The following is a 27,496-nucleotide window of genomic DNA, read 5'->3' as shown; positions in this document are numbered from 1 at the left end:
CCTCTCCTCCCAGCAGCAGGCACCCCGACAGCCACATTCCGATGTCTGTTCCCACACTGGGGCAAGGAGCCCGGCTCACGGTGTGAGGACGGACAGGACCAAGCCGTGGCATCTCTCCCCCTTCACTGCATGCCTCCGCACGGCTTCACCTCTGCAGCGGTCCTGCTTTTGGAGCATCTTGCCCCTGGCACCCTTCCCTTTCAGGCACGGTTGACCTCAGCCTTTGGGGGATTCAGTCGGCAAGCAGGGCTGGGAGTAGGTTTGGGTGAACGGTCTGCACTTAGGAAGGGGTGTAGAGGATTCAGGGGTGTAGGTCTGGAGACAGGGCTGTGCACAGTGGCTGCCGGGGGGGTTAGGAGGGCACAGGGAAACAGTCGGTCCTGGGTGGTGGGTGAGCAGGGCGGCTGGTGGCTGGTGACGGGCGCGTGTGCAGGAGTCACCGTCAGAACATGTGTAAGCATGCTGTTTGCCGCTGCGGCGGCCTCAGCCTCTGCTGCCATGCTCCAACCCACTGCTCCCAATGCCGCTACCCTGCTCTGCACGCTTGTCCCCACTGGCCCCTTCCTGGCAAATCCAGCCCTGCCTGGGCTGCACCCCGTGTCCTGGCTGTGTGTCTCCTGCGGCTCAGCCCCGATGTCCCTGCACGCCGAGCCTCGGCTCAGCCTTCTTCCCAAGCACCTTCCCCTGGCTCGTCCCTGCTCCCACCATGTTTCTTGCGGGGGTCCATGGTGCTGGCCTGGCGTTTCGGTGACCCTCCCTGGAGCAATCTGCTCCGCGGGTCCCGCACGGGGCCGGTTTCACGAACGCCTCCCAGGCAGTGGATTTGCCATCGAGGGACCCCTCACTGCTACTGCCTAGCCTGCCGGTGGCCCTTCTCCAGGTGCCACTGCAGGCACTTTCCTCCGCTCCCGGAGCCGGGCGATGCTCCGGGAGAGCGGGTGGCGGCGGCGGCGGGAGCCAGGGCCGGATCAGGCCCGCGCTCTCCGGGCTCCGCAGCGAAAAGGCACGGGGCAGCGGGCGCCCGTGGGGGGGGGGGCGATTCGCCCCCCCCGGGGCCGGGGCGGGCCGCGGGGCCGCGGGGAGTGAGCCGAGAGCCAGCCGGGGGCGGAGGGTCGGCCCCGGAGCGCTGGGGAAGGCCGGGCCGGGCGCGGCGGAAGGCGGGCCGGGCGGCGGGGGAGCGGGGCGGGCCTCGGGGGAGGCGGGCCGGGCCGGGCCGGGCCGGGCGGCGGGGAGGCCGTGCCGCGCCGCGCCGCGCCGCGCCGCGCCGTGCCGGGGGGGGGGGAGCGGGTCCGGGGAATCGGGGCGGGCGGAGCGCGGGGGGGGGTGGGGGTGGGGGGGGGGAAGCCCCGCTCGGAGCAGCCGGCGCGGCGGCTCCGGCAGGTGGCACTGGCCGCCTCCCCCGGCCGCCTCCCCCGCTCCCCCCCCGGCCCGGGCTCCGCCGCCGCCGCCGCCGCGCTCAGTCCGCCAGCGCCGATGCTGCTGAGCGGAGCGGCGGCCGGCTCGGAGCGCGGCGGCGGCGGCGGGGCGGGAGCCGGGGCGGGGGCCGGCGGGGCTCCGCAGTGCGTGGGCACCATGGCCCGCTGGCTCCGGGAGCACCTGGGCTTCCGCAGCGCCAAGCCCGCTCCCCCCGCGCCGCCCAAGCCCGACTACCGCGCCGGGCCGCCGCCGCAGCCGCCCCCGCCGCCCGGGGGCGCCGCCGAGCCGCTGGCCGCCGCCCAGCCAGACATCGTGGCGGCCTACCGGCTGCAAAAGGAGCGCGACTTCGAGGACCCCTACAGCGGGGCGCCGCTGCCCGCCGCCCCCGACGGGCCCCGGTACGTCTCGCCCAAGCACCGGCTCATCAAGGTGGAGGCCGTCGAGAAGGTGCCCGCCAGCCCCCCGCCGCCGCTGCCGCCGCCGCTGCTGACCCCCGCTGCCCCCAGCTCACCCCTGGCCGGCCCGGAGCCACCCGACGAGCCGCCGCAGGAGGTGAGTTGCACCGGTGCGGGCACCCCGCCGCCCTCCACCGAGGTGCCCCCGGCCCCACGGCTGGGGTATGGGGGGGGGGGGGGATGCTCTGGGTCACCCCGCCGGCCTCTCAGCGCCTGCTGCGAGGAGCAAGGCCGGGACCCCCGGGGGCAGGTGGGGCCCGAGCGCCGAGGGCTCGCCAATGGCGGGAGCCACGGCCAGGCTTTGCATCCCCCCCCACACCCCAGCAGCACCGACATGCCGGTCACACATCAGCAGCAGCAGTGGGGGCGGCCCTGGCTTCTCCTCCAGCTCCCGCCGGAGGCAGGTATGATCCCCAGCAGGAAGCGTCGCTCGCCGAGGTGCGAGAGCGTGGGGCCTGCCGGCTACCTTCCCCCCCTCCCTTCTTGCCATTTCTTTGCAGCCAAGCGCTCGGTGCTCTACAGAGGCGAAGACCTTCCAGCCTGGGAAGGTCCCGCGCGGCACAGGACCGTCTCCGGTGGCCTCCAATGGCGGGGCTGGCGGCCCTCGGCCTCCTTCCGCCCTGTGCCTAGTGGCACAGATCTCCCTCTGCGCCCGCTTGCCAGGGCCTGCCCGTGCCAGCGGCAGCGGACGGGCCCCCCTGAGCCGTCGTGCTGCTTTGTCAGGGAGCCTCAGCGCCTCTTTGTCTGCCGCCTCCCGGCCGGCTTCTTGGGGGCGAGAGCGGAGCCTGGCGCTGCCGGTGCCAGAAAGGAGGTGAGAAACGTCCCTGGTGAGAGGCAGGAGCCAGGGACAGGCTCCCCGCGGGGAGACGGGATCCGAGCGGCACAAGGACCCGGTAGAGGAATAAACCCGCTGGGGCTGCGGCCGTCGGTGCTGGGCCTCTTGGCAGAGAGGTTGATGCGGGGACTGCGCAAATAAAGGCAGGAGGGGTAATTAGTGCCCGCCAGCACTGCCGCCTGCAAGACGGGGCTTGTCGAGCGAACTCGACGGGATTGCAGATCTGGCTGGTGGAGGGAATGGTGGATACAATCATCCCATCTGTGGTCCTGGCATCACCGGGCGGCATGACAAAACGAGCGCCGGGCAAAATCTGCTTGGGAATATTTTAAGAAGACAGAAAAACTTGTCGCTGGTGGATCTTGGAACGTTGCTTGTACTGACTAATTGCTTTTGGGAGGTTTCCGGAGGGGCGCAGCAGAAACCCCCTTTTTAGCTGGGATCCTGTAAACTGGCCGCTGCAAACAGCAGAAGAGGAGGAGGAGGACACTGGCAGCAGGGACTGGAGGTGCCCATTGTGGTGATGTGGTTTGCTGAGGCAGGCTGGATGGTTTTTCCTCCGGAACGTGCCGTGTGGGATCGGAGGGCTCAGGAGCAGGTGGTGGTCATAGGAAGGACTCGGGCTGTGATGTGCAAAGGGCTGGGCAGGAGCTGCAGGAAATGGGGACTGCCAACAGGTACAGCCAGGGCTGTGCGGGCAACTGAGGGCTGAGGAGAACCTGGGAAGTTTAGAGAAGAGCCAAAAGCTGGGATACGTTTGGGGAAACCCTGCTAACAGCACTAGGCCGAAGAAGACCCTTCATCTTATCCGAGATGGATGGTAATTAGATTATCTCCTGATCTCCTGTGTGCCTCTGTGGGGAGAACATTTCTAAACCTTCAGGGCTCCAGTACATGATGGACACAGGCAGAGCTCTGGAGGCTGGTTGAAGCCAGAGATAAAGTGGCAGTATTTGATAGTGCATGCAACTGTCCATTAAAACAGTTTCCCTGGAGGAGCCGGGGAGCATCCACCACGTGGAGCATCTCTGTTGGGCTTGAGCGCCCTTTGAAGCTCCCATCTGCTGGCCTTGACGTTGGGCTGAGCGGTGGGAGGGTTCCCCAGTTGCTGCGAGGTCATGGTGGTTCTTTCTGGAGGTGGTCCAGGAGGATGGAGGTGCCTGCTGGGGGGCTGCTGATACACTTGCGGCCCTTGCTCTGGGTGACAACGTCAAGGTGTCCTGGAGCAGGGAAGGCATGCCAGGGCCGGGCTGGAACCTCTGCTGAGCTCTTCAAGCCGATACGATGGTTGTGGCAGGGGGCTCAGTGTTCCCATGCTTAGGAAGAGGCGATGGGCACCGTTCCCTACCTGCTGTGGGGACTGGGACTCCACAAAGCCCGTGGGTGTGGGCCTTGAGTTGTGGTGATGCTGAAGATGAAGGGAGAAGTACAATTCTAGGTACAGGCAAGGCTGCTGGAGCAGAGAGGTTTTTTGCTAATGATTGACAGTGAAAAACACACTCCAATAAAATGTGCAGCCCTTCCGAGTGGGGAGGACAAGGATGGACAGAAGTGGATGGAGCAGCCATCAGTTCCTGGTTGTTTGGCTTGGCCAAGGCCGTGTGGTTTGCGGTATGGATGCTGCGTTGAGGCTGGGGCACCGACCATGTTTCCTGGGAGCCCTGTGCCCACTGTAGCTGTCCTGCCCATTCTGGAGAGCTGAAGACTGTGGCAGGGACATCTTGGCAATGGCATCCTTCCTGCCTGGGCCGTGTGATGCTTTGCTTTCATAGCATGAGTTGTCACATCTTTCTGCCTCGTGTGGGATCTGCAACATCTTGTGGGGACGCGCTTAGAGTGAGCTCTGCAGTGGCACCTGCTCCATTACAAATCCTTGCTGGACATGGTGGGAACTAGCACAGGTCCTTCTCCATCTGCTTGGTCTGGGCAGTCCTTTCCGTACAGCAGTGGACAACGAACTGGCCCTGTGTGGCTCGCCTGAGTGAGGCGGATACCCTGGAGATGTTTTCTCTGCTGGGTTTAGATCAGGCGTGAGGAGCAACGCCACCAGGATGCAGTGGGGAGAGATGTGGTGAGGGACATGTGCATGTGCCTGCATGGGAACACCTACACCCAGGGCACCGTGTACTTGGGGACGGGGTCGGGGATCTGCCTGGGGTCGTCTTTGTCTTGTGCCCGCCGGGACCGGTCACTGGCGTTTTTGCTGGGAACGCAGGGTCAGTGCCGCGGGGTGTGGGAACGGCCGGCCAGGAAGCTCTTGGGCGTGTGTCTTTCCTGCAAGAGCCTCCCCGAACTGAGTCATCCTGCGCGATGCTGTGCTGTCCGCCCCCCACTCCCTCCTCCCGTGCCACGGGTGCAGCCATGGGCTCCCCACCTAGCCCAGCCATCCCCCACGGTCTGCGGACTGGACCTTTCTTTCTTGGAAGGCCAGTGCTCGGTTTGCTTTTGGGTTTGGCTTCGGCGTCCACCAAAAGCCAAGCTGCAAGACGTGTAAAACTGGGGAAATTTTGCACCTGACAGAAAGAACAAAAACTGAGTTTGGTTATAACTCAGAGTGGCTCTAGCATTAAACCCAGCAATCTCCCTGGGGGGACCCCAAACATGCTTTATCTCCAGTGCAAGAAACTTGTTTGTAACGTGAGGGATCTCCCCAGGTTCCTCCAGGGACCTCTCTATAGAGTGGAGCATCTTGTTGTGGCAAAAGTTTGTGGCAGTTAGGACGTTTGTAGGCAAGATGAGGTGAAGAGCCCTGGCTCTGCCCTGGGATCTCGGTGTCTGAACTGTGAATGCTCTTGGAGAGCTGCTGTTGCCTTCCCTGGTGGGCAGCGTAAAAACTGTTTTACTGCAAGAACCCAGTGATGATCTGGTCCTTCGCCTTACTTTTTTTATTTTCTTTTTTTCTTACAGCTGGCATAAATAATAAAGCAAGACCAGCCTCAGTACTGCAGCAGGGATCTGGGTGTGCATTGCCACAGCAGATAAATGCGTGAAAAACACTCACGGGCATAAAGAAAAACACTCACTGTGCCCGAGTGCCAGTGGTGCCTGGCTGCTCTCTGAAGGAGTAGTCTGCACCAAGAGCTGCCCTGGGATGGTGGCGTTGTGTGTCAGGCTTTGCTTTTCACCTGCATTATTTCAAATCTAGCAAAGCTTGTGCTGTGTATAAGCAGGTGATGCCTCGGTATCCGGGCACCCAAGCGGCACGCTGGGATCGGCCGGGCGGTGAGCAGCTGCTCCGCGACATGGGAGGCGAGCGCAGCATGGAAATGCCTGGCCTTTGACTGAAGTGGGGGGTGTCTGGGGCAACCCTGGGAGCTGCCCTGCCAGTGGCTGTGGCCCCCGCCTGCAGTGGCAGAGCGGCTGTGTGCACTGCGGCTGCTGCAGAGCACCCTGAGTGGCTCGTAAAAGTCCAGCGTTCCGATTAGGAAATGTCAGAGATGCAGTTTCCTGGGCAACCTTAATTCGGCCCCTCGTGCAAGAGCATTAGGATGCACTCGGTAATTGTGTGATCCCCGCTGTCTGCCCTCTAAGAGCCCTGCCCCATTCCCAGCACTGGCTGGAGCCACCAGCCCCTCCAGCCTCGGGGCTCGGGGTACCGTTCTCGCTTGCTTGATTGTGCATCCCGAGGTTGCAATGTCCCTGGAGACAGGAGTTGCCTTCCCAGCTTTTCTGTGGCTCTCTGCTGTAATATCTGGCTATTTAAAAAATGAATGGGTTTACATTCTCAGCACCCCATGGTGGGGAGACTTCGCTCCTACAGAGAGGCATCCTTGAGATAGTGGAGGAGTAAAGCCAGTGCGGCAAAACCCCACCAAACCTAGGGAGCTTGGAGACTCAAACCCCTGCCTGATCTGAGCCGTTTGCTCTGGGTCCAAGCTAAGCCCAGCAAACCAGTCTTGCCTGTGCAGGGCCTGTCTAATTGCTGGAATGCCTCTTGCACCCCCCTGCAAGCAAAATACCCAGTTTTAGGGGTCTTGGCAGAGATGTGTTAGGATTCTCCACCATCCTCTGCTTTCTAGATCTGGAGCTGGAGGCATCTGAGCGGGGGCTGCTCTGTGAGCTTGCTGGAGCTCTTGTCCCCCCCTAGGAAGACAGACCCAAGTGCTGAGGAAATATGGAGGGGGCTTTCCTCTGGTTGGGAAGTGCGACCGCCACGTGCAGAGGAGCCTCTCGGCTGCCAAGCTGCTGTGCTGGTGCCCTGTCTTGTCTGAAGCTGCTCTGTGTTTGCGGGTTGAGAGAGGGAGGGTCCAGGACTGGTGCCAGCAGCAAGCCAGGTCTATGTCTGCCTAGCAAAATGCATCTAGGAAACGGGGTTTGTGGCAGGTTTGAATGCGGACAGGTTGGGCTTGGGGCGGGAGGAATGAGCAGGCAACCCCTTTCTGAGCCCAGGGGAGTCAGCAGACTGTGTTTCACAGTCCCGCAGCTCACTTGGACCCATGAGAGCTCTTGCAAAGGCTGAGCATCGGGCATGGTGCTGCCCGTCTGCCCACCTTGCAGGCGCTTGTGTGTCGAGCCCCTGCATTTGTGCGTGTTGGGACGCCTGCCTGCGTGCTCGTGCCTCCCTTGGTGCTTGCACGTGTGCGAACGAGCTGTCGCCAGCGTGGGGCTGTGCTCTGTGGATGTCCTTGCATCGGCACGGAAGCTTCTTTGCAGCTTTTTGAGGCATGGGTGCAGCCCACGGGATCTGGCTGTTCGAAGTGTCAGGCACTGATCTGCCCTTGTGATCTTGCAGGCAGTGGGTGGGAAGCAACCCGCCTGCTGCAGGCTGAACCCCTCTTTGCCTTGGAGAGGAAAAGGGTGTTGAGAAAACAGGGGCTTCCCGTAGTGAATTTGCAGTTGCTGTCGCCCATCTCCCCACCCTGTGGGGCATTAGATCGGGTCCTAGCGACCAAGCAGCTGCAAAAGTCACCAGTGACGTAGATTTCCCTGGGGACGTTTTGACCCAGCGGTGGCAAATGAAGGGCTGCATCCCTCTGGGCTCAGTGTTGCCCCTCGGTGTCCCCGGCAGGGCCTGAGCGATGCCATGTCTCCCTTGGATGATGGAGGAGAGGGCAGATTTCTTTCCTGTCTCCCGCTGCAAAGCCAGGGGCTGGCTGCTCCTGCAGCCCCATCCCAGCCAGCTCGCTGGCACTGGGCCCTGCCTGCAGAGCCAGCGGGAGGTTTTGCTCTTTCCCTCTCGTCTGGCGGAGGCCGATACCCTGAGCAGCCATCTGTCTTGCTGCTGCCTTGCCGAGGGGTGAGAGCGTCTGCTCGCTCCCACGTTTGAACCACCCCCCCGTGCTTGCCTGGGGTGGCTGCGAGCCCTGGGGTTTGCTCCGAGGACAACGCTCTGCTGCTCGCTCACACCCCGGGTACAGAGGGGCCAGGCTTGGAGAGCCGGCCCGGCTCCCCACTGCATCAGCCACACAGGGAGCCAGGAGCTGGGACTTTTACAGAGGAGGTGGTGAGCCGGAGCGGAGGAAGCCGCGTTCCTTCTGCAGCTCGGAGGGATGCGAAGGCTCAGGGCTTCACCGAGGTGTTTACAGTTCCAGTTCCTGTTCCCTTTTCCTGCTGGGTTTTGCTGCTCGAGGCTATTGTTGGGCCGTTTTGCACAGGAAGGAGGAAGAAATGTTTTGTTTTAAGCCGATTACAGGAGAGAGGAATGCATGGAGCAGCCCTGGTCTCCAAGGCTGGCCAGGCGCAGGGACAGCACGGTGGTGAGGACAGAGCCTGGCACTGGGTGGGATTAGGCAGCCAGCAGACCATGCTCTGGCCATTTGGTCCTTGCTGCGGGAGCTCTGCGTAGCTGGCGTTGTGGTGGCAAAACCCATCTCGCCGGGTGGTCCAGCCTGGGGTTTGCAGCCTGGTAGGTGAGCGAGACCCTGGCAAAGCTGCTTGGGCGCACTCAAGCCCTGCTGGAAATACTGTGTGGCCCTGTTTTGGGACCAGGCTTTGCGGCTGGAGGGGGGATGTACAGCTCCAGGCTTGCTGGAGATTGTGGCATCGTGCAGTGTTGTGCTCCAGTTGGGAAGCTGCTGAGGTGCTGATGCAGTCGTGTGGCTCCAGCGCCAGAGAGGATCAAGCTCTGGGACGTTCCCCATATCCTACTGCAGGACCATCTCCTTTTCACTAGCGAAGGCAAACCTCGGACTTTTTGTGCTGTCCCGGTGACATGGCGCTTGAGAGGCTCCTGGTCCTGCTTCCCGGTGACTCCTGATTGTGTGGAGGAGCCCTGCCTTGTGTTACTTGGGACACGTGTGGGGATGCTGTGGGGGCCTGGGAGGGAGCGGACAGGAAGCCGTAGGCTGTTCTTAGCCCTTTTGTTGAGAAACATCTTCAAATGAGCCTGCAGGAGCACTGGAAAATAACCAGTGAGTTCCCAGTTGTGCCAGTGCCAGCTGACACGCCTGTACTGGGATCTGTGCCCCTTCCCCACATCGGGTGAGGAAATGCGGCTGCATGCAGGGAGAGCATCTGTATGCCATGGGGGGGGGGGGGAATGGCATCACCAGTAGGCCTGTGTCGCAGCGGGGGCCTTGCCGGGGTGTCTGCGTGGGCGCTGGCAGTGCTGAGCCGATGGTAAGGGAGGAGGCCGGGCCGCCTTCTGCTCTGCTTGGCTCTGTCCCAGCTTTCGGGACAAAGGCTGGAGCGTTTCCACGGCCGAGCGCCGGTGCCTGGAAAGCCGCCGGCTGCCAGCACCTGCTCTGCGGGGATGCCGTGATGCAGGCTCGGGGTCCCAGCTGCTGCTCCGGCTTGTTGCTAGCAGAGCTCGTGGTGTGGTTTCAAGGGGCTTCAACTGGTCCCTGACCTGCCCCCATGACCCCGCCCCGCAAAAAGGCAGGAAGTATCCTAATCCTTCTCCTAACCTTCCCTTCTTCCAGCTGGCTGTCCTGGAGGACTACGCAGATCCCTTCGATGCGGCGCAGGTGGCTGGTAGCCAGGCAGGGCTGGAGAAGGTGACAGAGAACGATGGATACATGGAGCCATATGAAGCCCAGAAGATGATGGCTGGTAAGGTGGAAGGCTCCGTGCAAAGGCCACTTTGTGCCTCTCATCCCTGCTGTGTGAATTTGGTGGCCGCTGTACTTTGTTTCTTGCAGCCCATGGCACCACCTGATCCCCCAGACAAGGCAAACCTGGCTGATTGCTGTGGTGGCACACAGCCACTTTGCAGGCAAATTTTCACAGCTTTAGCTGTGTGTGATGGGCTCTCCATAGCCAGAGCACTCACAAAGGCTACCCGAGCAATAAAGGCACCTCAATATTTCCCCCTGCGATGCTGCCCCCCAGGACCACAGTGCCTGCTTGCCAGGCTAAGCCAGGAGAGGTGTGACATTTGATGCATCTGGCGTAAAACTAAGATGGATGTGGGAGCTATTTAATTTGGTTAGGACCGGGCCAGAGCGTGCCATTGTCTGCTGCAGCAGTGGGATCCCCAGTGGTCTTGTTTATGGCTGGAAAGCAGGTGAGGTGAGAGCGCGTGCTCCCAAAGGCATTGCTCTTACCGCCACAGCGCATGCAGGGTCACTGTGCTGGCTTGCATGCTTCAGGCTCTGTCTCTGCTTTGCAGTTCCATGATTTTCCTGGAGTGAGTGGTTTCTGGAAAGCTCATGCAGCTTTTTGGACTAGTCCATTGCAATTCTTGGAAAAATCTGCAAGCGGCGAGGAGGCTGCTTGTGTCTGTGGGACAGACTTCTGTTTTACTCGAGGGAAGGGCATTTTATTAAACTAGCCACACTGGGTGTCCAGGGAAGAAACCTGGCCTTGCTCCTTGCAGGGTATCAGGCTTTGGGATGCTCTGTCACCATGGACCCCACTTTGCAGGGCTGTCCAAGTGAGGGGATATTGTACTGTGGGGACAGAAGGCATCTTGGTGCTGTGGACTGCTCAGGACCCGGCTGCCCAGCAGCTCCCCGGCTTCTGGCAGGTGCTTGCTGGAGGTTTGGGGGCTCTCCTCCATCGCTGTTGGTCCCTATCCCATGTCACCCTTGGGTGAAATTGAGCCCTGTCATCTAGCATGGCCAGGCTGTGTTGGACAAAGAGCTCATGGTCTTTTCCCTCTTCTCCTGCTAGAGATCCGCCAGAAGGGCTTACGGGAGGCTCCTGCACGGCCACTGCACCTCTACGACACTCCCTACGAGCCTGTGCTTGGAGGGCTGGACATGGATGGTGAACGCCTGGCTTGCCACAGGCCCAGGGAGTCCCGGCTGCCTGAGGATGACGAGCGGCCGCCGGAGGAGTATGACCAGCCCTGGGAGTGGAAGAAGGAGCGGATCTCCAAAGCCTTTGCAGGTGTGTGATGGGAGCAGCCATAAAGGATGGATTCCAACCATAAAGCAACTGATACTGAGTTGCATTTTTCAGGGGGGAAGCTGGCTCCTTGGGGTTCCTTCATCTTTTGGGGGTCAGTAGTGTTGGCCTCTGCATTTCCATGGCTTGGGGAGTGCTCATGCACTTCAGAAGGGAGCCAGGCTGCATGGAGTGGTGGATGGAGCTGCCTTGGCAGCCTGTCCAGTGCTCATCTTTCGTTGCCTCTTTCCTCTGGGTGATCACAGCCTCTGGTGCAACCCCCAGAAACCTCAAATTGCAGGGGAGAGGCTTGACCCTGGGCTCAAGCAGATCCATCCTTCCTCGGGGCAGGAGGAGATCTGGGCGCTCCCCCAGGAGCCTTTGGCCAGGCAATTGTCCAGCCCCCTGACCTATTTATCTGTGCTGTGGGATCGATTGTGTTTGTGTTTGTTAATGAGGAAATCCATGCTGTGCATTAGCGCTGGCTCCTCCGCCAGTGCTGGCTAATTGCCACGCTCTTATCTAGGATGCATTTTAATTGCAGCCTTGTGCGTCTGCACTGCAGCCGGTGCACACAAGGTGCTTGAGCTGGCAGTTGTCGGCGCTGCATGGGGATACTGGTGTGGAGATTCGGGCTTGGGAGTGGTTCACATTTTGGGTTTGGGCTCTGCGAGCTGGAGATGTATCTGCTGGGCTCGATGCCACAGCATCTACTCATGCCTGGGGTTGCACTCATACCGTGGGGACTCAGCTGGGTGCAGGGCCAGTGCCCACTGCACTGCACACTGTGCCAAGGATTCGGCTTGTCGGGCTCCGTCATGAAACGCAGTGCGTTGCCGGGCTGGGTTTGTGCTGAGGTGTCTGTGCTCCAGATCTGGGCGGATGAGCCGCCTTGCTTGATGTCCCTGGGTGGAGGTGGTATGTTCACAGGTCTGGCTCGTGCGTGGATGCACATGGGCATGAGCCAGGGCACTTCAAGCTTGCTCCGAGTCCTGAGGGAGTCAAGTTGCTGTGCCCTGGGCCACGTTAGGATCTGCTGCCTGTTTTTTTTCTGGAGCCAGAGCAGGTTCTGCTGTGGCTTGCAAGGTGTTTCTCCTCTCCTGCAATGCCGGAATCTCTCTGCTGGCCCATTCCCCCTTTGGGGGGGCCTGTGAGACCCCTGCTGATGGGCAGCCAGTACTGGCATGAGGCAGCAACCTGCTGGTGCCTGGCAGGGGAACGTGGACCCCGTGGGGTGGCTGGGAAGCAACCGGGGCAAGATGGATGCACAGGCAGGACTGATGGCAATGAGACGCTCAGCCAGGGTCCTCCGGATGGATGTGCACATGGGACGGGGGGTGATCACAGGCTCCCTCCCACCCCAGAGAGGGTCGGCTGGGAAAGCTGATGGAGGAGCAGGGTCTCTCCATTGGGAATGTGCCCCACATCAGCCCTGTTCCTGCTTGGTGTTGGGGAGGGGACTAGATGGCCAAGTTGGCTTAGGGCTCCTGGGAATTTAGTCCTCAGGTCTTTCCCCCCACAGCTGCTCTCCTTCTCCGTGGGCCTGGTGTTGCTGGTTGTTTCTAAGCCCTTTCTTTCTCTCTTTCTCTTTCTCTTTCTCTCTCTCCGCGCACCCCCCCCCCCCCTCCAGTTGAAATCAAGGTCATTAAAGACCTGCCATGGCCACCGCCGGTGGGACAGCTCGACAGTGGTGAAAGCCCCCCGGACAGTGAGGCTGGTGCCTCCGTCCCTCTGCAGCACGGCCAGCCCAGCTACGAAGACGCCAACGGTGGGTCTTGCATGACAGCGGGGTGTCCAGGGGTGACTGCGGCCAGTGCTTGCCGTGACCCTGCCTCGCTGCCCCACCAGCACCGAGATGCTGCGACACCTCGGAGCTTGCCCGGACCTGGCAGGGCTCTCCCCACTGACTGCAGGTGCTGCCAGACATCCACCCTCCTCCTCTGCCTTCCCCCCGCTCCTCCTGGCCTGTTCAGGTGTCCTGTGCCGGATGCTAGACGTTTGTCCTCACCTCTTCTGCATCTTCTTTAGCTCCACGATGCCTCTTTGCACGCAGCACTCGAACTGCGCCAGGGGATTATTCAGTGGCAGAGTTATTACCTTCTCTTTTGTTCTCTCCTCTTTGCCTCCAAATTCCCAGTGTTTGATGGCTGCTTTTACGGTCTTCTCAACAACTGCTCTAAGCATTTAGCTGATGTTTTCTTGCAACTTAATACCCAGGTCCCTTACAGGTGTGGTAGCAGCTAATTCAGATCCCACCGCTGAAGTTGGGGTTGTTTTCTCCCTGTGTGCCTCACTTCGTCATTTAGCACTGCTCCGTTTCCTCCACTATTTTATTACCTTGCTGCTCAGTGGCAGGGGGTCCCTCTGGATTCTTCACTCTCATTTTTACTATCCTGAACAGCTAAATCTCCCAGGTACACTTTGTCATCTCAGGTTTGCCTTGTTGTGAAGCCTTTTTTGTGTGTGCCGAGCAGCAGAGCCCCCATGTAAATCCCCCTTGGACTCTGTTGGCAGTCTCGCTTATGAAAGCCAAATATTGCTGCTTCTCTTTTAACCCATTGTTAATACTGTAAGGACCTTGCTCTTGTGCTGTGGTGGATTAGGATTTTGCCAAGAGCATTAGGTGTGGGGGGGGTGTTGTCAAAAGCCACCCAGGCTTTTGGGGTTGGGCTGTCGCTCTTGCGGAGAACTGGGACGGATCTGCGAGACGTGACTTTTTCTCTGCAAAGCGGAGGCTGCGTCCCGGTGTGCCGTGTCTGCCTGTGCGTCACTAACGCTGCTCCTGGTAGACACTGTGACGTGCCAGGTGCAGATGTCTGATTTCCTTATCTGCAGTTACCCAGATCCCTGCAGAGCTTTGTAAAGAAAAAACAGTATGGCTTTTGCTGCCTCCCAGGTGGGTTTGAGCATGAGGTTGCACGTGACAGCTGATTTTGCTGCCGATTGTAGGGGCACTCCAGAGCGACGTGGCTGCTTTGCCAGGCCCACGCTGGGGTACTGTCCCAAACCCATAGGGATGCTACAGGCTGAGAGCAGTCCCAAAAAAGAAAGGTCTTGGCAGGAGGATTCCTACAATGAATGCAGGTGTCAAGAAAAATTAATTTCATTGCTATGCAGCCTCTTCTCTTCCCCCATCATTTATTATCCCTGCAGTCATTCTGACATGCATCCTGCTCCTGATGAACACATCAGTTTGTCATTTTTCCTGGTTTTAGCAACACAGAGTCCCTTTTTTTCCAGGCTTGCTTTGTTGTGTTAAGTTTATCTTGCCAGAGTTTTGTCTCATTTTCTACTTCCCCTGTCTGGGAGTGACTTGAACTTCTTGAAGGCTGTCTTCTTACTCTTAGGGGCTTGTTTTTAATATCCTGTTTAATCATGCACATGCCTCTGCCTTTCTCTGACAGGTGCAATGCATTTCTTCTGAGCCTCTAACACGATGACTTTGTGCTGCTAGCAAACAGTTTGGTGTTTTGATTGTCTGGCTTTTTAATGATCACCCCAATTTTTTAAGGTGATGAGTTGAAATTGAAGCCTGGATGTTACGTACAAGGGTGAACCTGGCCAGTGAAAAGCCAGACCGCTGCAGAGGCAGGGCTTGTCAAGCCTTAATGCCAGGCACCTCCTCCCTGAGCTCCTTCTCAGGGGGTTTTAAGCCGTGCTAAGCTGCAGAGGATTTTGGCTGGGTTTCCTTTCAGCTGCCTTCCTCTCTTCTCAGTGCTGGGGGGGCCGGAGACCTGCTCACCTGTGTAGGGCCCAGACAAGGTGTCCCTCAAATAGCTGCTGTAGAGGATGCCCTGCTAGAGAGAAGAATATCCCTCCCTGGGTATTTTTTGCCTCTGCCCCGCAGCAGCATGGCCTCAGCATTGCCCTGCTTTTGCTTCCCCCTCCAGGGAGCAGCCAGGGAGCATGGGGAGGGGGGGACGCTGCCCAGTCCCAGACATTCCACTTGTCCTGGGACCTGTAGTGTCTGGGCTCGGCTGCCTCCAGGGTGACTGTGCCTCCGTGGCATCAGCCACCGGCAGCCTCGTGTCAAGGCAGCTCTGCCCGATCGATAAGTAATTTGTGCGAGGGGGCTTGCGTTGCAGGGGAGCAATAATAAACTCTCTGGAGGAGGGAGAAACAATATTGTTAATGCTGAAATCATCCTGCACAGAAATAACAGTCAGCGGGAGGCTGGGTCTCCGGGGCACGTCTCGGTTAATCCCCCGCCGCTCGCCGGGTGGCACGCACTGGGCCACCGTGCCTTGTTGGTGCTTGGGGCGCCAGTGGCTGGGCTGGTGCCAGGCAGGTGGCTGCGTTGGGGAGGCACCTTGCAGTCAAAATGTCTCCTTCCCACCTCGGGGAATTATTTTTTTCACCTCAGGAGGTTTACTTGTGCCAGCAGAAATGTGTCCATCATTTTCAAACTGACTGCTCCCTTTAGCTCCATCTACCCCCTCTTTTTTTAGTTTAATTTAATTCCCCGCCTGCCCCCCCCCCCCAAGATTGGAGTGCCTCTCCTTACTGCTTCTCACTTAACTCTACGCCGCAACCACTGAATCGCTGGTTGCATTAGCAAAACCCCTTTGAGCTTTTGAAACCTCCCTGGAAAATATCCCCAGGGGCTTGGGTGCTGTGAGGACCCTGGTCCTGGCGTGGTGGGGATGCAACCTTGTCTGTCCTGGGGCACTGCAGTGAGCAGCAGTCCAAGAGCTGCCCTGCACTGCCCTTGCTGAAAGCAGGGGGACGGGGTAGCATGAGGGGACTCAGCACGACATGACGTGACGTGGCTCTGTCTCTTTCTGTGGGTTCCCTCCACGGCGGGGAAAGCTGGGAGCCCAGCCTGTCCACCTGTCCCCACTGCCAGCTGTGACGTGCATCTGTCTTGCAGGTCCGTCGGAGGGGCTGGGGTATGGCCGCACCTCGCCCTGCAGGGAGGAGAAGGCCAGGGCTGCCCTCAGGCATGGCTCCAGCAGCCTCAAGAGCACCAAGACGCTGATTGCTGAGCCTGGCCCCTTCGTTGGGGAGAGGATTGACCCTGCCCTGCCCCTGGAGAGCCAGTGGTGAGTCCTCCTGCCCCTCTGCCTGTCGCCACACCACGAGGAGCCCTGGGGCAGACCCGCTTCTTTCTTTCTTCCCTGGCCCTGCGTTTCTGCCTGCTTGTCCCTGCTGCCTGTCTTGCAGTTGTGGTGTCCCTGTGTGCCCTCTGCACTCCCCTGAGCTGCCCGGTGGAAGCCCTGCCCCTTGTCCCCCAGCCCCAGCAGTGGCACCCCACATCCCTCTCCCCGAATACAGCTGCTGTCCTCGGGGAAGTGCCAGGGGTGCCGGCATTGCTGCTTCCTCAGGGCATAGTCCTTCCCAGGGTGCCTGCTCTTTGCCTGGCACAGCCGTTCCCTCTCCCGTCTCCAGCTGGTACCACGGGGCCATCAGCCGGACGGACGCAGAGACGCTGCTGAGGCTGTGCAAGGAGGCCAGCTACTTGGTGCGCAACAGCGAGACCAGCAAGAATGACTTCTCCCTCTCCTTGAAGTGAGTGGGCCTGGATGGGGCTGGGGGGGGGGGTGGACCCACAACAGAAGGGACCCGGTGCCATGGGTGATCCCCTCGCAGGTGGATGCCCCACGCAAACTTGTGCCTGTGCTGATGGGGTAAGTCTGAGAAGACCACGGGGTGGACAGAAATGGCTGGAAGAAGAAGTCTGCGCTTCACTGCAGAGTGGCACAGGCTTCTTTCTGGTTTGGTGTCTGGCAAAAGTATCTCTCGGGAAGGCTTGTAGATCTGGAGGCACACTGCTTTTCCCTTGGCAGTGCTAGTAGTCCCTCAGACAGATAAAACGATGTGCCTCGCTGCTCACTTGAATGCGTCTGGTTACAGCTTCCAGCTCTGGCTTCTTGTTACCCTGGTTTTTTGTAGCTTAGTTTCATGGGAAAAGAACGTTTGTGCGATCCTGTTGTTGACAGAAACGCGGGTACCCATCCCTGCTGCCCCAGCTCACGTAATCATTGAAGCCGTTGCTCAACTGGCGCTGTAGAGAGGGCATTACCCTGCTTTGATTTCCCAGCAGGGAAACCTTACCCCCACAGCATGGCTTGGTTTCTGCTTGAGTTTTCTGGGGGATCTTTACGCCCTCCCCAAGTTTTCAGATTCTCTGAGTGTCAAAACTGCATGAAGCATCCCTGCACGTGTCCTGCCAGGGACGAGCTGCCCATAGCTCCTCATCCAGCTCTTGCATGACTCTTGGGGCAGCCCAAACCCATGAAATCAAAGCTGTTACTGTCCTGAAGATGATGATGGATTAGCAAATACATTCTTGCCCTTCTGCTGGACGACTATATTAACTCTGTTCCTGGTAGATGTGAAAAAAGTATTTATTGAGTACTTCAGTCGTCTCTGCCCAGCAATGGGCCATTGTATTTCTCAATATACTTTTAAGTTTCCCTAGTGGTCTCTGTACCTGCATTGCTCCCTGGTGGTTTCAGCCTCCCCTGTTTATTTCCCAGTGACACAACTGTGAATTAGATTGCTCCATCTCTCTCTCTGTTGTTTGTTTTTTTTTCACTTTTTGCTGCCTTCAGCACCAAACCAGGGCAGAGGTTTAGCTGAAAATATTCTTTCTTCCTTCTGCACTTGTAACTTTCAGATCAGACAACAAGCCTTTCTGGAAAAGCTCCCTCCTTTCCTTCTTTTGTCAAGAATTTTTACTGATGTTTTAATTTTCTCAGTATTTTTTCCTTGCCCTGGCTTTTGAGCAATTTTGAAGCAACAGCTTCTGCTGGTTGATGAATCTTATTCGAGGCTGTGAGAGGTCATCTCAGCCATCGCCTTGCAGGTAGCGTTAGCCAGCACGTGTACTGGAGAGCCTGGGAGGTGGCATTGGGGTTGTTGATGGGGCTTCCTCTCTTGCCAGAGAGGGTGCCCCTTTCCATCACCTCTCTACAAGCCAGTCACTCACTTCTTTGGGGTTTTTTTTCCTTACTTCTTACTGCCCATCCTTAGCCTCGTGGCAAAAATGGCCAAATCCTCTTCTCAAACAGCATGTGTGGCTAGGATGTGGCCTTGCAGTGGTGTGCCACCTCTCCAGAGGAGAATGCAGCCCATCCAGGAGCTGCTCAGGCATTGCCTGTCCTCCAGCTGTGCTTGCAGAGAGACTGCAGCCTCAGGAGCATGATTTTTACTCCATTGCATTTCTCTGTAGAGCCTTTTCAAGGAAAATCCCCTGGGACACTTTTTATATAGCTGTAAGCTGTCTGTCTGTGTCTCTCTATTTCTTTTTTTTAAACTCTTTTTTTTTGGTTTTTTTTCCCCCTTGAGGAAGGGGGTACAGCCAAGGAGGTGGTCTGAAAGAGAGCTCTGGTGCTGACCTAAAGCCCTTTTGTGCTGCTTTAAAGGGAAATATGCACGAGAGAGAGCAGCAGGAGCAGCTGTACACATAGCCGTAGCTATGTCAGGTAGCTGGGTAGTTGGAAGAATTTAACCCTGCCGTGACAGTTCTGGTTGGTCCAGGCTAGGCAGCCCTACGCTGCCTGTCGTGGACAGGGTTGTAGTGTCATTGCCTCAAACGCTCGGAGAATGAGTCTCTCCTGGCTCACACCTCTGTGAGAGTGACTGGGGCCACGCTGCAAAGGTTTGGGGCCTTCCTCGCGTCTGTAAGGTGCTCGGCAGGAGCAGCACCTGCCCCTTGTCCTCGTTCTGCCCCTGGTGCTGGCTCCGAGGCTGTCGGGTTTGCAGTGTGCTCCCTCAGGCATCTCTCCGGGGGTCTGATCTTGGTCAGGTCCCTGAGCTTGCGACAAAGACCCGTGAAATGATTTTGGCAAAACACAACCAGTATCGCCTCTCTGTGGACCCGTGTGGCAGCACTCCAGCTCTGGACCAGCACTGATTCTGCACCAGGCTCCTGTGCATCTTCGCCCTCCCAGCACCAGGCAAGGGCTGGGTCCATCTACAGACAGGGTGCAGTGCCGAGGACAGCACCCATGGGCAGCTCTGCCTGTTAGTGGTGCAGCCACATGTGTGTGTGCCGGATAAACCCATGCACCTTCATGGGATGCCATGCACGGTGCAGCCCCCGCAGGTCTTCCCTGCGCCCTGCTGCTGGGACACAGGATGTGGCCAGCTATTGCTTTTCCTTGGCCCCTGGTGGGGGGCTGCAGCTCTCCCCCCTGCCCTCCCCCGGGACAGCCGGCTCCTTGCCTCTCAACGCTAAATGGATTGCAAACCCATTCTGCTAATGCAGCTGGGCTGTCCATTACAGGCACTGTCTCCAGCCGGGGGGGGGTGGAACCGGCCTGCACAGCACTGGAAGAGGCTCAGCATTGCTGATGAGGTCCTGTCTGCTTTTAAGTCATCAATATTTTGCCATAATGTGCATTCCAGACGCTGCAGACAGGCTGTGGCTCTCCTCAGAGACGCAAATTAATAGCAACAGGGCCATTAGCCCGTCACTTGGAATCAGTGCTCGTGGCAGGATCTCCCTGCGCAGCCTTGCGTGGCTCAGTGCCCGTGCTGTGCCGGGAAATGGCCTCGCTACGCTGAGCGGGTTTTATGGAGCCCGCAGTATGGGGGGGGGCGGGCAATGCATTGCAGGCCAAAGGAGCAAATCCTGCTTTGCCACAGTGAGGCTGGAGATATGTGAGCTGAAGTCCCCCCGTGTGAGCTGGGGTGGTTGCAAAAGGGGCTTTACCACATGTGAGGGGCAAAAGCTGCTGCCCGTACATCACCCTGCGGCAAGAGCCCCCGCTGCTCCTGCCCGGGCTATGCCCTTGCTTCCCTGCCTGCAGACACCTACCCCAGCCTCGGCACTGTCCTTGTCCCCAGATGGACCCCTTGCGCCCCACTGCATAGCCGTGCTCCCTACCGGGGGACACAGTGCCGTGTGGCTGGCCATCTCCTTCCCTTGTGCAGTGGGCTTTGTCTGGAGTTGGCCAAGAGTGGGATGGTGCGGGCAGGGCCGTGGCTGGGGACAGGAGCCAGCAGCATCCCCCCCAGCTGCAGGGGCAGGCTGCCTGTCTCAGGGGGGTTGGGAGCTGACGGGAGACTGGGGCCAGCTGTACCCCCTAACCCTGCCTCGATCTCTTCTTGCAGGAGCAGCCAGGGCTTCATGCACATGAAACTGTCCCGGACCCAAGAGAACAAGTACGTGCTGGGTCAGCACAGCCCGCCCTTCGACAGCGTGCCGGAGATCATTCATCACTACGCCAGCCGCAAGCTGCCCATCAAGGGGGCTGAGCACATGTCCTTGCTTTACCCAGTGGCTATCCGTACCCTATAGTACTCGCCCCCTGTGAGCCAGGCTCGAGGCTGGGTGCACCCAAAACTGGCGCATCCGCAGGGCCGAGCGCTGCTGTGCTGAGGATGGCTCCAGACCAGCAGCCCGTGAGCACCTCGCTGGGCACGGCCGGCGCTGTTGGGGATTGCTGCAGCCGGACCCCCTGTCCCACTCGCTCAGGGGACTCCCGTGCGCTGGTTTGCCCACTGGGACGGCGCCAGGGGACCCCCTGCACGAGGAGCTGAGTGGGGCTTGCCGGCTGCCTGCTGCCCTCACCTGCCTCCTGGCAGAGCTTGGGATGCAAGGACCAGAGCTGGGGCCTTGGAGAGGCTGGGGAGGGGGGTGACGTGCAGGAAAAGGGGGAGAGATCATCCAGTAGCAGGCCTGAGGTGCCTCTGTGAGGGTGCCTGGCTCTGCCCACGGGAGACAAAACGGCTGTGCCCGCAGGCAAGGAGGCTGGCAGGGGGCGAGCAGGGGCCTGCTCGCGGCTATCGAGGCGCGGGGGGCCAGGCAGGTTGGTGGTGGCCCCCACCCACACAAATGCTCGGTACTCGCCGCCATCCTTTGCCAAATGTAAATAGTGACCGGTCTCAGCTGCGCGTGCAGCACCGCTGCCTAATAAAGCGGTGCATGGTCACCTCCTGCTCCGTGGGGACCGCGCACCCGCATCCCACCACCTTGAGTGTGGCAAAATGGTGGGGAGAGGGATTTTATTACACAAAGGCTGTAAGCAAATTGATCTTTCCTTCACTCTTGTGTACACTGAGACCTGTGTGTCCGAGCCAGCTCACTCATTTGATACATGGGGGACAAGGGATGCCGGTGGTCACGTCCTTGCTATGTCTTTGGGACCCTTTGCAGGCAGCGATGAGCTGATTTTGGACTTGCTTGTTATTCCCTGTAGAAGGCGGTGCTCTCTGGGATCTTTTGTCTCATTGTTTTCCTTCACCCCTTCTAAGTCTTAGGCAAAATCGCTGAATTTCACGGACCTCCTGTTCCCCTCCTCTGGGTATTTACTGGCTTCAGTCCTGTTCTTCGTCTTCCTGACGCCTTGTCTTTGGGCCAGCTTGCTCCTTCTCTTCATTTGGCTGAAGCTACATCTGGTGCTCTGTAGCACTTAATGCACACCTTGCCATTTAACCTTGTTTCTGGTGTTGCTTGCTACTGTACCCACGCATGTGCATTTCCTCCATCCATGCTTCAGACTAAGCTGTCTCCCTGTTACTCCCCTGCAGCACGTTCCCTTTCCCCTTCGCTCCCTGGGTGGTCCTGCAGTGGTCAGCAGAGGGGATGGCAGCGGCAAATTCACTGCTGGACCAGCACAACCTTTTGCATCAGCGGAGGAAAGCGCTTGGGGCGTTGGTGAGATGTGTTAGCAGTGGCTTGATGAAGGCTTTGTGAAAAAGCATCATCCTCCCCACCGCCTCCTCCCAGGAAGGATCCGGTCCTGCTGGTTTGCTGGGGGGGACAGAGGTGATCGATGGGACCGCAGGGACCTTGCATGGGCGAGCGCCGCAGCCGCAGCAGGAACTCTGCTCTCCCATCCAGGGCTCTGGGGTTTTCCAGACTCAATCTGTAGCTGGGGGATCGCTGTCCTGGCTGCTCATCACGGCTTTGAGCTGCCGTGGGGAGCGTCAGGCATGGCCAGCGTGGTCCCCAAGTGCATGCCGTGGTTGGGAGCCTGCAGAAACTCTGGTGGTTTGTTCCAGGATGCCTCAGGCTCTGCTGCTCCTTAAAAGGCAGTGGTTTGAGTTTGTCGGGCGCCCGGTGTCTCCTTACAGCCCTGCTTGGCTGCTGGCAGCTCCCTGGCTGCCTCTCTCCATCCCAGGCAGGCATCTTGTCTGGCGGTGACGGAGGCGACTCCAGCTGGAGGGTTTTTCTCCTGGCAGTGCCACACCAGTGCCTGCAGAAAGGGCTGGGGATGCAGAAATCTGCAGAGATGCTCTTGGATGCCCTTGCTGCATTTAAAAGCTTTCAAGGGTCCTTTAGCGGCCCTGCTGTGCCCTGACGGCTCCAGTGCAGAGCTCATCCCAGGGGGTACTCTGTGGCCGCGGCTGGGAAAGCAGAGGCTTCTCCGGTCCATTCAGCTGGGGAATGAAGGCACAGGAGAGCCTCCCCTCGTATTGTGGGTTTTTCTCTCAAGAAACTGTGGCAGGGAGCAAACTGCCTGGCAGACAGTGCTGGCTGTATCAGCAACCTCGCAGCCTTAGGGTGAAATCCTGCCCAAGCAGCCTGGATCCATCTCAGGGTCATCCCTGCCGAGGGCTAAGAGGTGTGAGACGTGTGTGTGTTGCACCAGCTCCCCAGAAACAGTCACAGACCAGCAGGACTGCTCTGGAGCTGGGCTTTGTGTCCAAGTGCTTCAGGTAAGCAGCTCTCAATCCTCCCTGTGGCAATTGCATCCCTCCTCAGCCCTCTCTTCTCCAGGCTAAAGAAGCCCAACTCCTCAAGCATCTCCTTGTACCACATGTTCTCCAGCCCTGGCCATCCTAGTGATCCTCTGCAGGACTCTCTCCTTGTACTTGGGGTCCAGAACTGGACACGGTATCCAGACATGGCCTCACCAGTGCCAAATAATGGGAAATAACTACTTCCTTTGACCTGGCTACACTCATATAATAACTTCCATTGGAAGGGACCTCAGGAGATCTCTAGTTCACCCTCCTACTCCAAACAGTGTCAGTGTTGACCAAAGTCCAAGAAGGGCTTTTTTTGGAGAGAAGCAGAACTGCCGTAAGCCCAGCTAGTTTCTTTTTCCCCTCTTCATAGCATTACCAGGAGGGACTGGACACCAGGGACAGATGGCTGCAAATGCACTGCAACCTGAGGGTAACACCTCCAGCCCAATGGAGCCTCCAGCTCCATGTGGGCCCTCATGTGGTGGAGGAGGTCCAACAAGAAAGATGTAGGAGCAGGCTGCAGGATGCAGAGCACAAAAAGAGCCAGGACACAGGAGGACAAAGAGCCAGCCCACAGCTTGACACTGGGTCAGGGGATGGACCTGATCTTCTCAAACAGGGCAGATCCAAGGAGGTCCTGGGTCCTCTTTGGACCCAGGGGGTGTCATTTTGGGATTCGCACAGGAAGCATGTGACGCTGGGTCTGGCTGGTGTATTGGAACCTCTGTTTATGATGGGAGCTGATCAGGACCTTCCCAGAAAATTTGAATTGAATCTCTCCTACAAGGGTATTTTAGTTCTATCTGTGCCATCCCATGACTGCAGTGAGTGTTGTTCGGGAATGGGGTGGGTGGGGGCAGCCATGCAACAGGGCTAGAGAGGTGACGGGGAATCCCCATTCATGAGGATGCTAATCCCCAGGACACAGACAAGGGTCTGAACAACCTGATGTGGCTTTAAGGTTAACCCTGTTGGGAGCATGAAGGTTGACCAGAGACCTTTGTCTGTAGCAATTCCCAATCCACTTGTACCAGCAATCCCCTGTGTCCTCCTGGCTGCCTCTGTTCTCTGTCTCTCCTCCCCAGAAGTGAAACAGCTCTGTCATTCATCGCCTGATCTCTAGTCCCTTGCTAAGCCCTCCATAATCGCTGAGCTGTTTTAGCATGCTGCAGACCCTGATAATGAGGGAAGGAAGTTTGTTTCATAATTGGATTAGCACGGCTGGGAACACTGCTCTTGCACAGCGGTCAGGGCCGAGCTGGCATGGCCCCCAAGCCTCGTGCCACTCTGCCTGGTTGTGGGCCAGCTTGGGGCTGTGCTTCCTCCTGCACAGGACTTCGCTGGCCAGAAGATGCAGTCTTGCAGGAGGAAGGCAACCAAGAGGGGTGAAAGGCTGATTCAGGGCAGAATTTGAGCTTGCCCTCCTTGGAAGCTGGGATATGTTCGCTGAAACTCTCATAGTCCCTAATGTCTCCCACCTGCTGAAAATGAAGCACTTCGGTTAGTGTCAAGCCTGACATCAGCCTCATCACCCACCCTGGCACAAGTCACCAAGGCTCCTGAACACCCCAGAGGCTGGAGAGCATTACCAGTAACTCTGATCCTTGCGGGACTGGGCAAAACCCTCAGATGTGTGTAGGGTGTGGTCCATCATCAATGCCCCCTTCCTGCTCCTCTGGCCTGGAGAAGTTTCCTTAAGCCCAAGCCTAGTGATTAGTTTAAAACCCCAGTCCTAGCAGTGATGCCTAAGTTGCTTGAATATCACTGAAAACATAGTGCCCTGTATTCTGTCTTGAACCACAGCAGTCTGCAGAAGGATCAAATAACCCAGCAGCTCAGCTGCCAAAGTTTGTAGCGAAGGAGAGAAATTTGTTCCTGATCCCGGCAGGCTACCAGCAAAACGTGCAGTGTAGCACATACATAGCACACGCATGTGGTACACACATGGCCCAGCTAAAATGCTCCCTTTCAAATCTTCTCGTAAAGACCAACATATTTGACACAAGGGGCAAGTTTCAGCTCCTAACTCAGAGACCACCCTTGCTCAGTCCCTTCGGTACGCTTCCCCAGCATCGTCTCAAACCAGTTTCTTGCTCCTGGTACCCTGTTTGAAAATTGTCCCAAAACATCCATGCTTGGATGCCTCCACCTATTTTTCAGTCTACGCTTGTGAGCAGTTCTCTCCTTTTCCTTGCACAATTTTGGAGGCCTGTCTCCAAAATGGCATGCTCGGGCAGATCTTCTGGGTGAGATCTTCCCAGTCAGCGCCTTGCTAGTGATGTGGCTGTATCCCTTGTGAAAAGACATCCCAGGCATGATGACTCCACGCTCCCAGCCCTGCACTGCTTGCTATTAACATTGGTCAGGTCATCCCAAGACTGAGGTGGAGGAACAGTGCTAGAAGCATCGCGTTGCTCAGAGACACCCATTTTAATACATCATTTACTTGATTAGCTGGTTCCTCCTCTGCTGTATCCGTACCCGTGACTTCCAGCATTGGAAACTGGTTCGTACTGGGTGCAAATCAAACTCCTTCCTTAAATCTAACCAGCCTAAATGCGCTGCATCACCTTGTCCAAGTTAATGATCAAAGAAAAATCATTACGTTACACTGAGACAATGTATCTGTGATAAATTCTGTTTCTATTTGCTTTCCTATCTTGAAGCTGGGTTTCCTTCAAAAAAAAAAAACAAAACCCCAAGAAAGATGTGAAAGTCTAGATATGTTTTAACCCCTCTTTTTCCTTTTCTGGATGTGGGGGGCACACTTGCTGCATTTGTTTGCTATTTGAGCCATACCCAGGTTATCCTAAATCTGGTCCTTCCTTCACAGTGAGGTGACCTTCCTTCCTCCTTTCCTCCCTGATCTCATGCAGCTCCTCCTGGTTGACCCTCATCTCATGCATTCAAAGTGTGTCCTCATCTGGTGGTTGTGCTTCAGGCATTCTCTGTCCTTCACATCCTGCTCAGCTGGATGACCTGCACAGCTACAAGTCTTTCTCTTAATTTCCAGGATAAATATATGCATGCTGAATTTTTCTCCCTTAAGTGGCAGCTCACAGCAAGTCCTGATCTGTGCCTGCATGGGACCAGCGGGCTCTCTGCACATGTGTGTCCCCTCTCACTGTTCCTGTATGAGGTAGCCTTGCTGCACATGTACAGTGCACTGTGATTTACTGCCCATATGCAGCATTACAGCCTCTCTGCGCATGCACAGCGTGTCCTGATTTATGGCATGCATTAAGGTTTACCTCTCTGCAAATTCACAGCACGTCTGGTTTTAGTGTGCTCTCTCTGACCGGGCACAGCGTGTCCTGATTTACAGGGAAGGCTCTTGCATCTCTTTGCCTCCATGCTCACACATGCCACTGCCCCTCTCCAAGGGGAGTAGTCTGCCTGATTTGCCCCTTGTGCATGCAGTGGTCTTGGATTTACTGTGTGTGCAATGGGTGGGCACTCCATGCGGTGTCGTGCTGCCTCCGTGTGCTCGGGACATCCTAATTTATGGCACATGCATTAGCTGCTTTCCCATGCAGGTGCCTTGCAGCCCCCGGACAGGCATATTGTAGCAGTGCTTTCTGCTATGTGTGCAAGGCTCTAGCATCGTGTCCCAGCGTCTGAGCAACCCCCAACTCTAGCTGGTAATTTATGGTAAAGATTGCAGGTTCAGTGCTGTGCTTAATTCCATTTTCCTTCCACACACTCAGGCTGTCTGAGCCTCCTCTGCCCCCATCTGCTCAGCCCCTCTTGTAACTGTCTTACAAGGGCTGAGATGCAGCCTGGCACCACCATCCTGGGCTGCCCCGGTTCATGTCTTGGTCTGGAATCTGTGGGCTGTGTGGTGACTAGGTGTTAAAAGTCCTGCCAGAGGTAATGGAGGGTGCCTCTGGTGGGCAGCAAGACCCCGTGTCCTGCCAAATGTCATTTAAGCCAGAGTCCCAGGTGCTACCCAGATTGCAGCTCCAGAAACTAAGGTCTTCTCAGGGCATGTTTATGGAATCCCAATGACTTCCTCTACTGACCTGTTGGCTTGGGAGAGCAAAAGGGGAAAACTGGGTTATCAGAGATCCTAGAAATGCTTCAGAGGGCAGAAGGGACCATGCAGTCCAGAGGAGAGTGTTGTCACTCAAAGCTGCAGAATGTGCCCATCCAGGCCTACACCAAGAAAGGTGAGGAAGATGGGACCCACAGCCATGGCCTATGAAGGAAGCATGGGAGAGGCAGGATCTCCCATCCCTTATCCTGGAAAGGTCTCCAGCCCTGTTTGTGATGCTGGTGACCAGAGCATGCAGGGAAAGCTGCCGGCTGGAGCCGGCTGGGGCTAGGAAGGAGGAGGTATTAGCTGAGGCTTCTCCAGTTTATTGTAGGGAAGGTGGTCCCTGGTTTTCTTCTTTTTTTCCAGAGAGTGGCTGAACTAAAAAGCATCTTGCCCTCTTCTGCTGTGACTTGTCACCCAGCTCCCAGATGCCGTGGGCTGGGGGAAATGGTCCAAATGGGACCAGGAAGGGCTGGAGAGGGTCCATCACCCACATGGTGAGGGCTCTTGCCCTTGCATTTGACTTCCCACCAGTCCCAAAGGAAGAAGGACATCATACACCAGAGCAGGCAGGAGACCAAGCACAGGGATGTTGCCCAGTCTCCTTTGCATTGCAGACCCCTCATTGCCCCACTTAGGTGAGGGTCCCTCTGAAAGTCCATCATTCAGGGCAACCTCAGGCTCTGTGGCTCTGGCATTGTCGGCCCCGCAGACAGCAAGGTAATTCATGCTGGCAGCAGCTGCTCCCGCTATCTGCACCGCGATAATTGTCCCTGCTGGGCTGGTCCTGCTCAGGGCTGTTAGCAGCAAGATCCTTCTTTTATCATCATACATCTCATTCCC

The 27,496-nt window shown here is 57.6% G+C and overlaps 1 protein-coding gene across 2 annotated transcripts; it reads left to right on the top strand.

Annotated features, from left to right (window-relative positions):
• The first annotated feature begins 1,340 nt into the window (after positions 1-1,340).
• Positions 1,341-25,226, top strand: SHF (Src homology 2 domain containing F). 2 transcript variants are annotated; one of them, XM_049812641.1, is made up of 7 exons: positions 1,341-1,968; positions 9,567-9,696; positions 10,759-10,977; positions 12,605-12,742; positions 15,845-16,016; positions 16,363-16,482; positions 20,035-25,226. In XM_049812641.1, exons 1-7 carry the CDS (start codon positions 1,474-1,476, stop codon positions 20,219-20,221), a joined length of 1,461 nt encoding a protein of 486 aa, XP_049668598.1. In that variant the 5' UTR covers positions 1,341-1,473; the 3' UTR covers positions 20,222-25,226. The 2 variants fall into 2 exon arrangements, with proteins under 2 accessions (XP_049668598.1, XP_049668599.1); XM_049812642.1 differs by lacking the exon at positions 12,605-12,742.
• Positions 25,227-27,496: the final 2,270 nt, after the last annotated feature.

This window comes from Accipiter gentilis, chromosome 10, assembly GCF_929443795.1.
Source record: "Accipiter gentilis chromosome 10, bAccGen1.1, whole genome shotgun sequence".
Lineage (NCBI taxonomy): Eukaryota > Metazoa > Chordata > Aves > Accipitriformes > Accipitridae > Astur > Astur gentilis.
The sequence above is the reverse complement of the archived record's forward strand: the minus strand, read 5'-3'. Positions and strand labels throughout refer to the sequence as shown.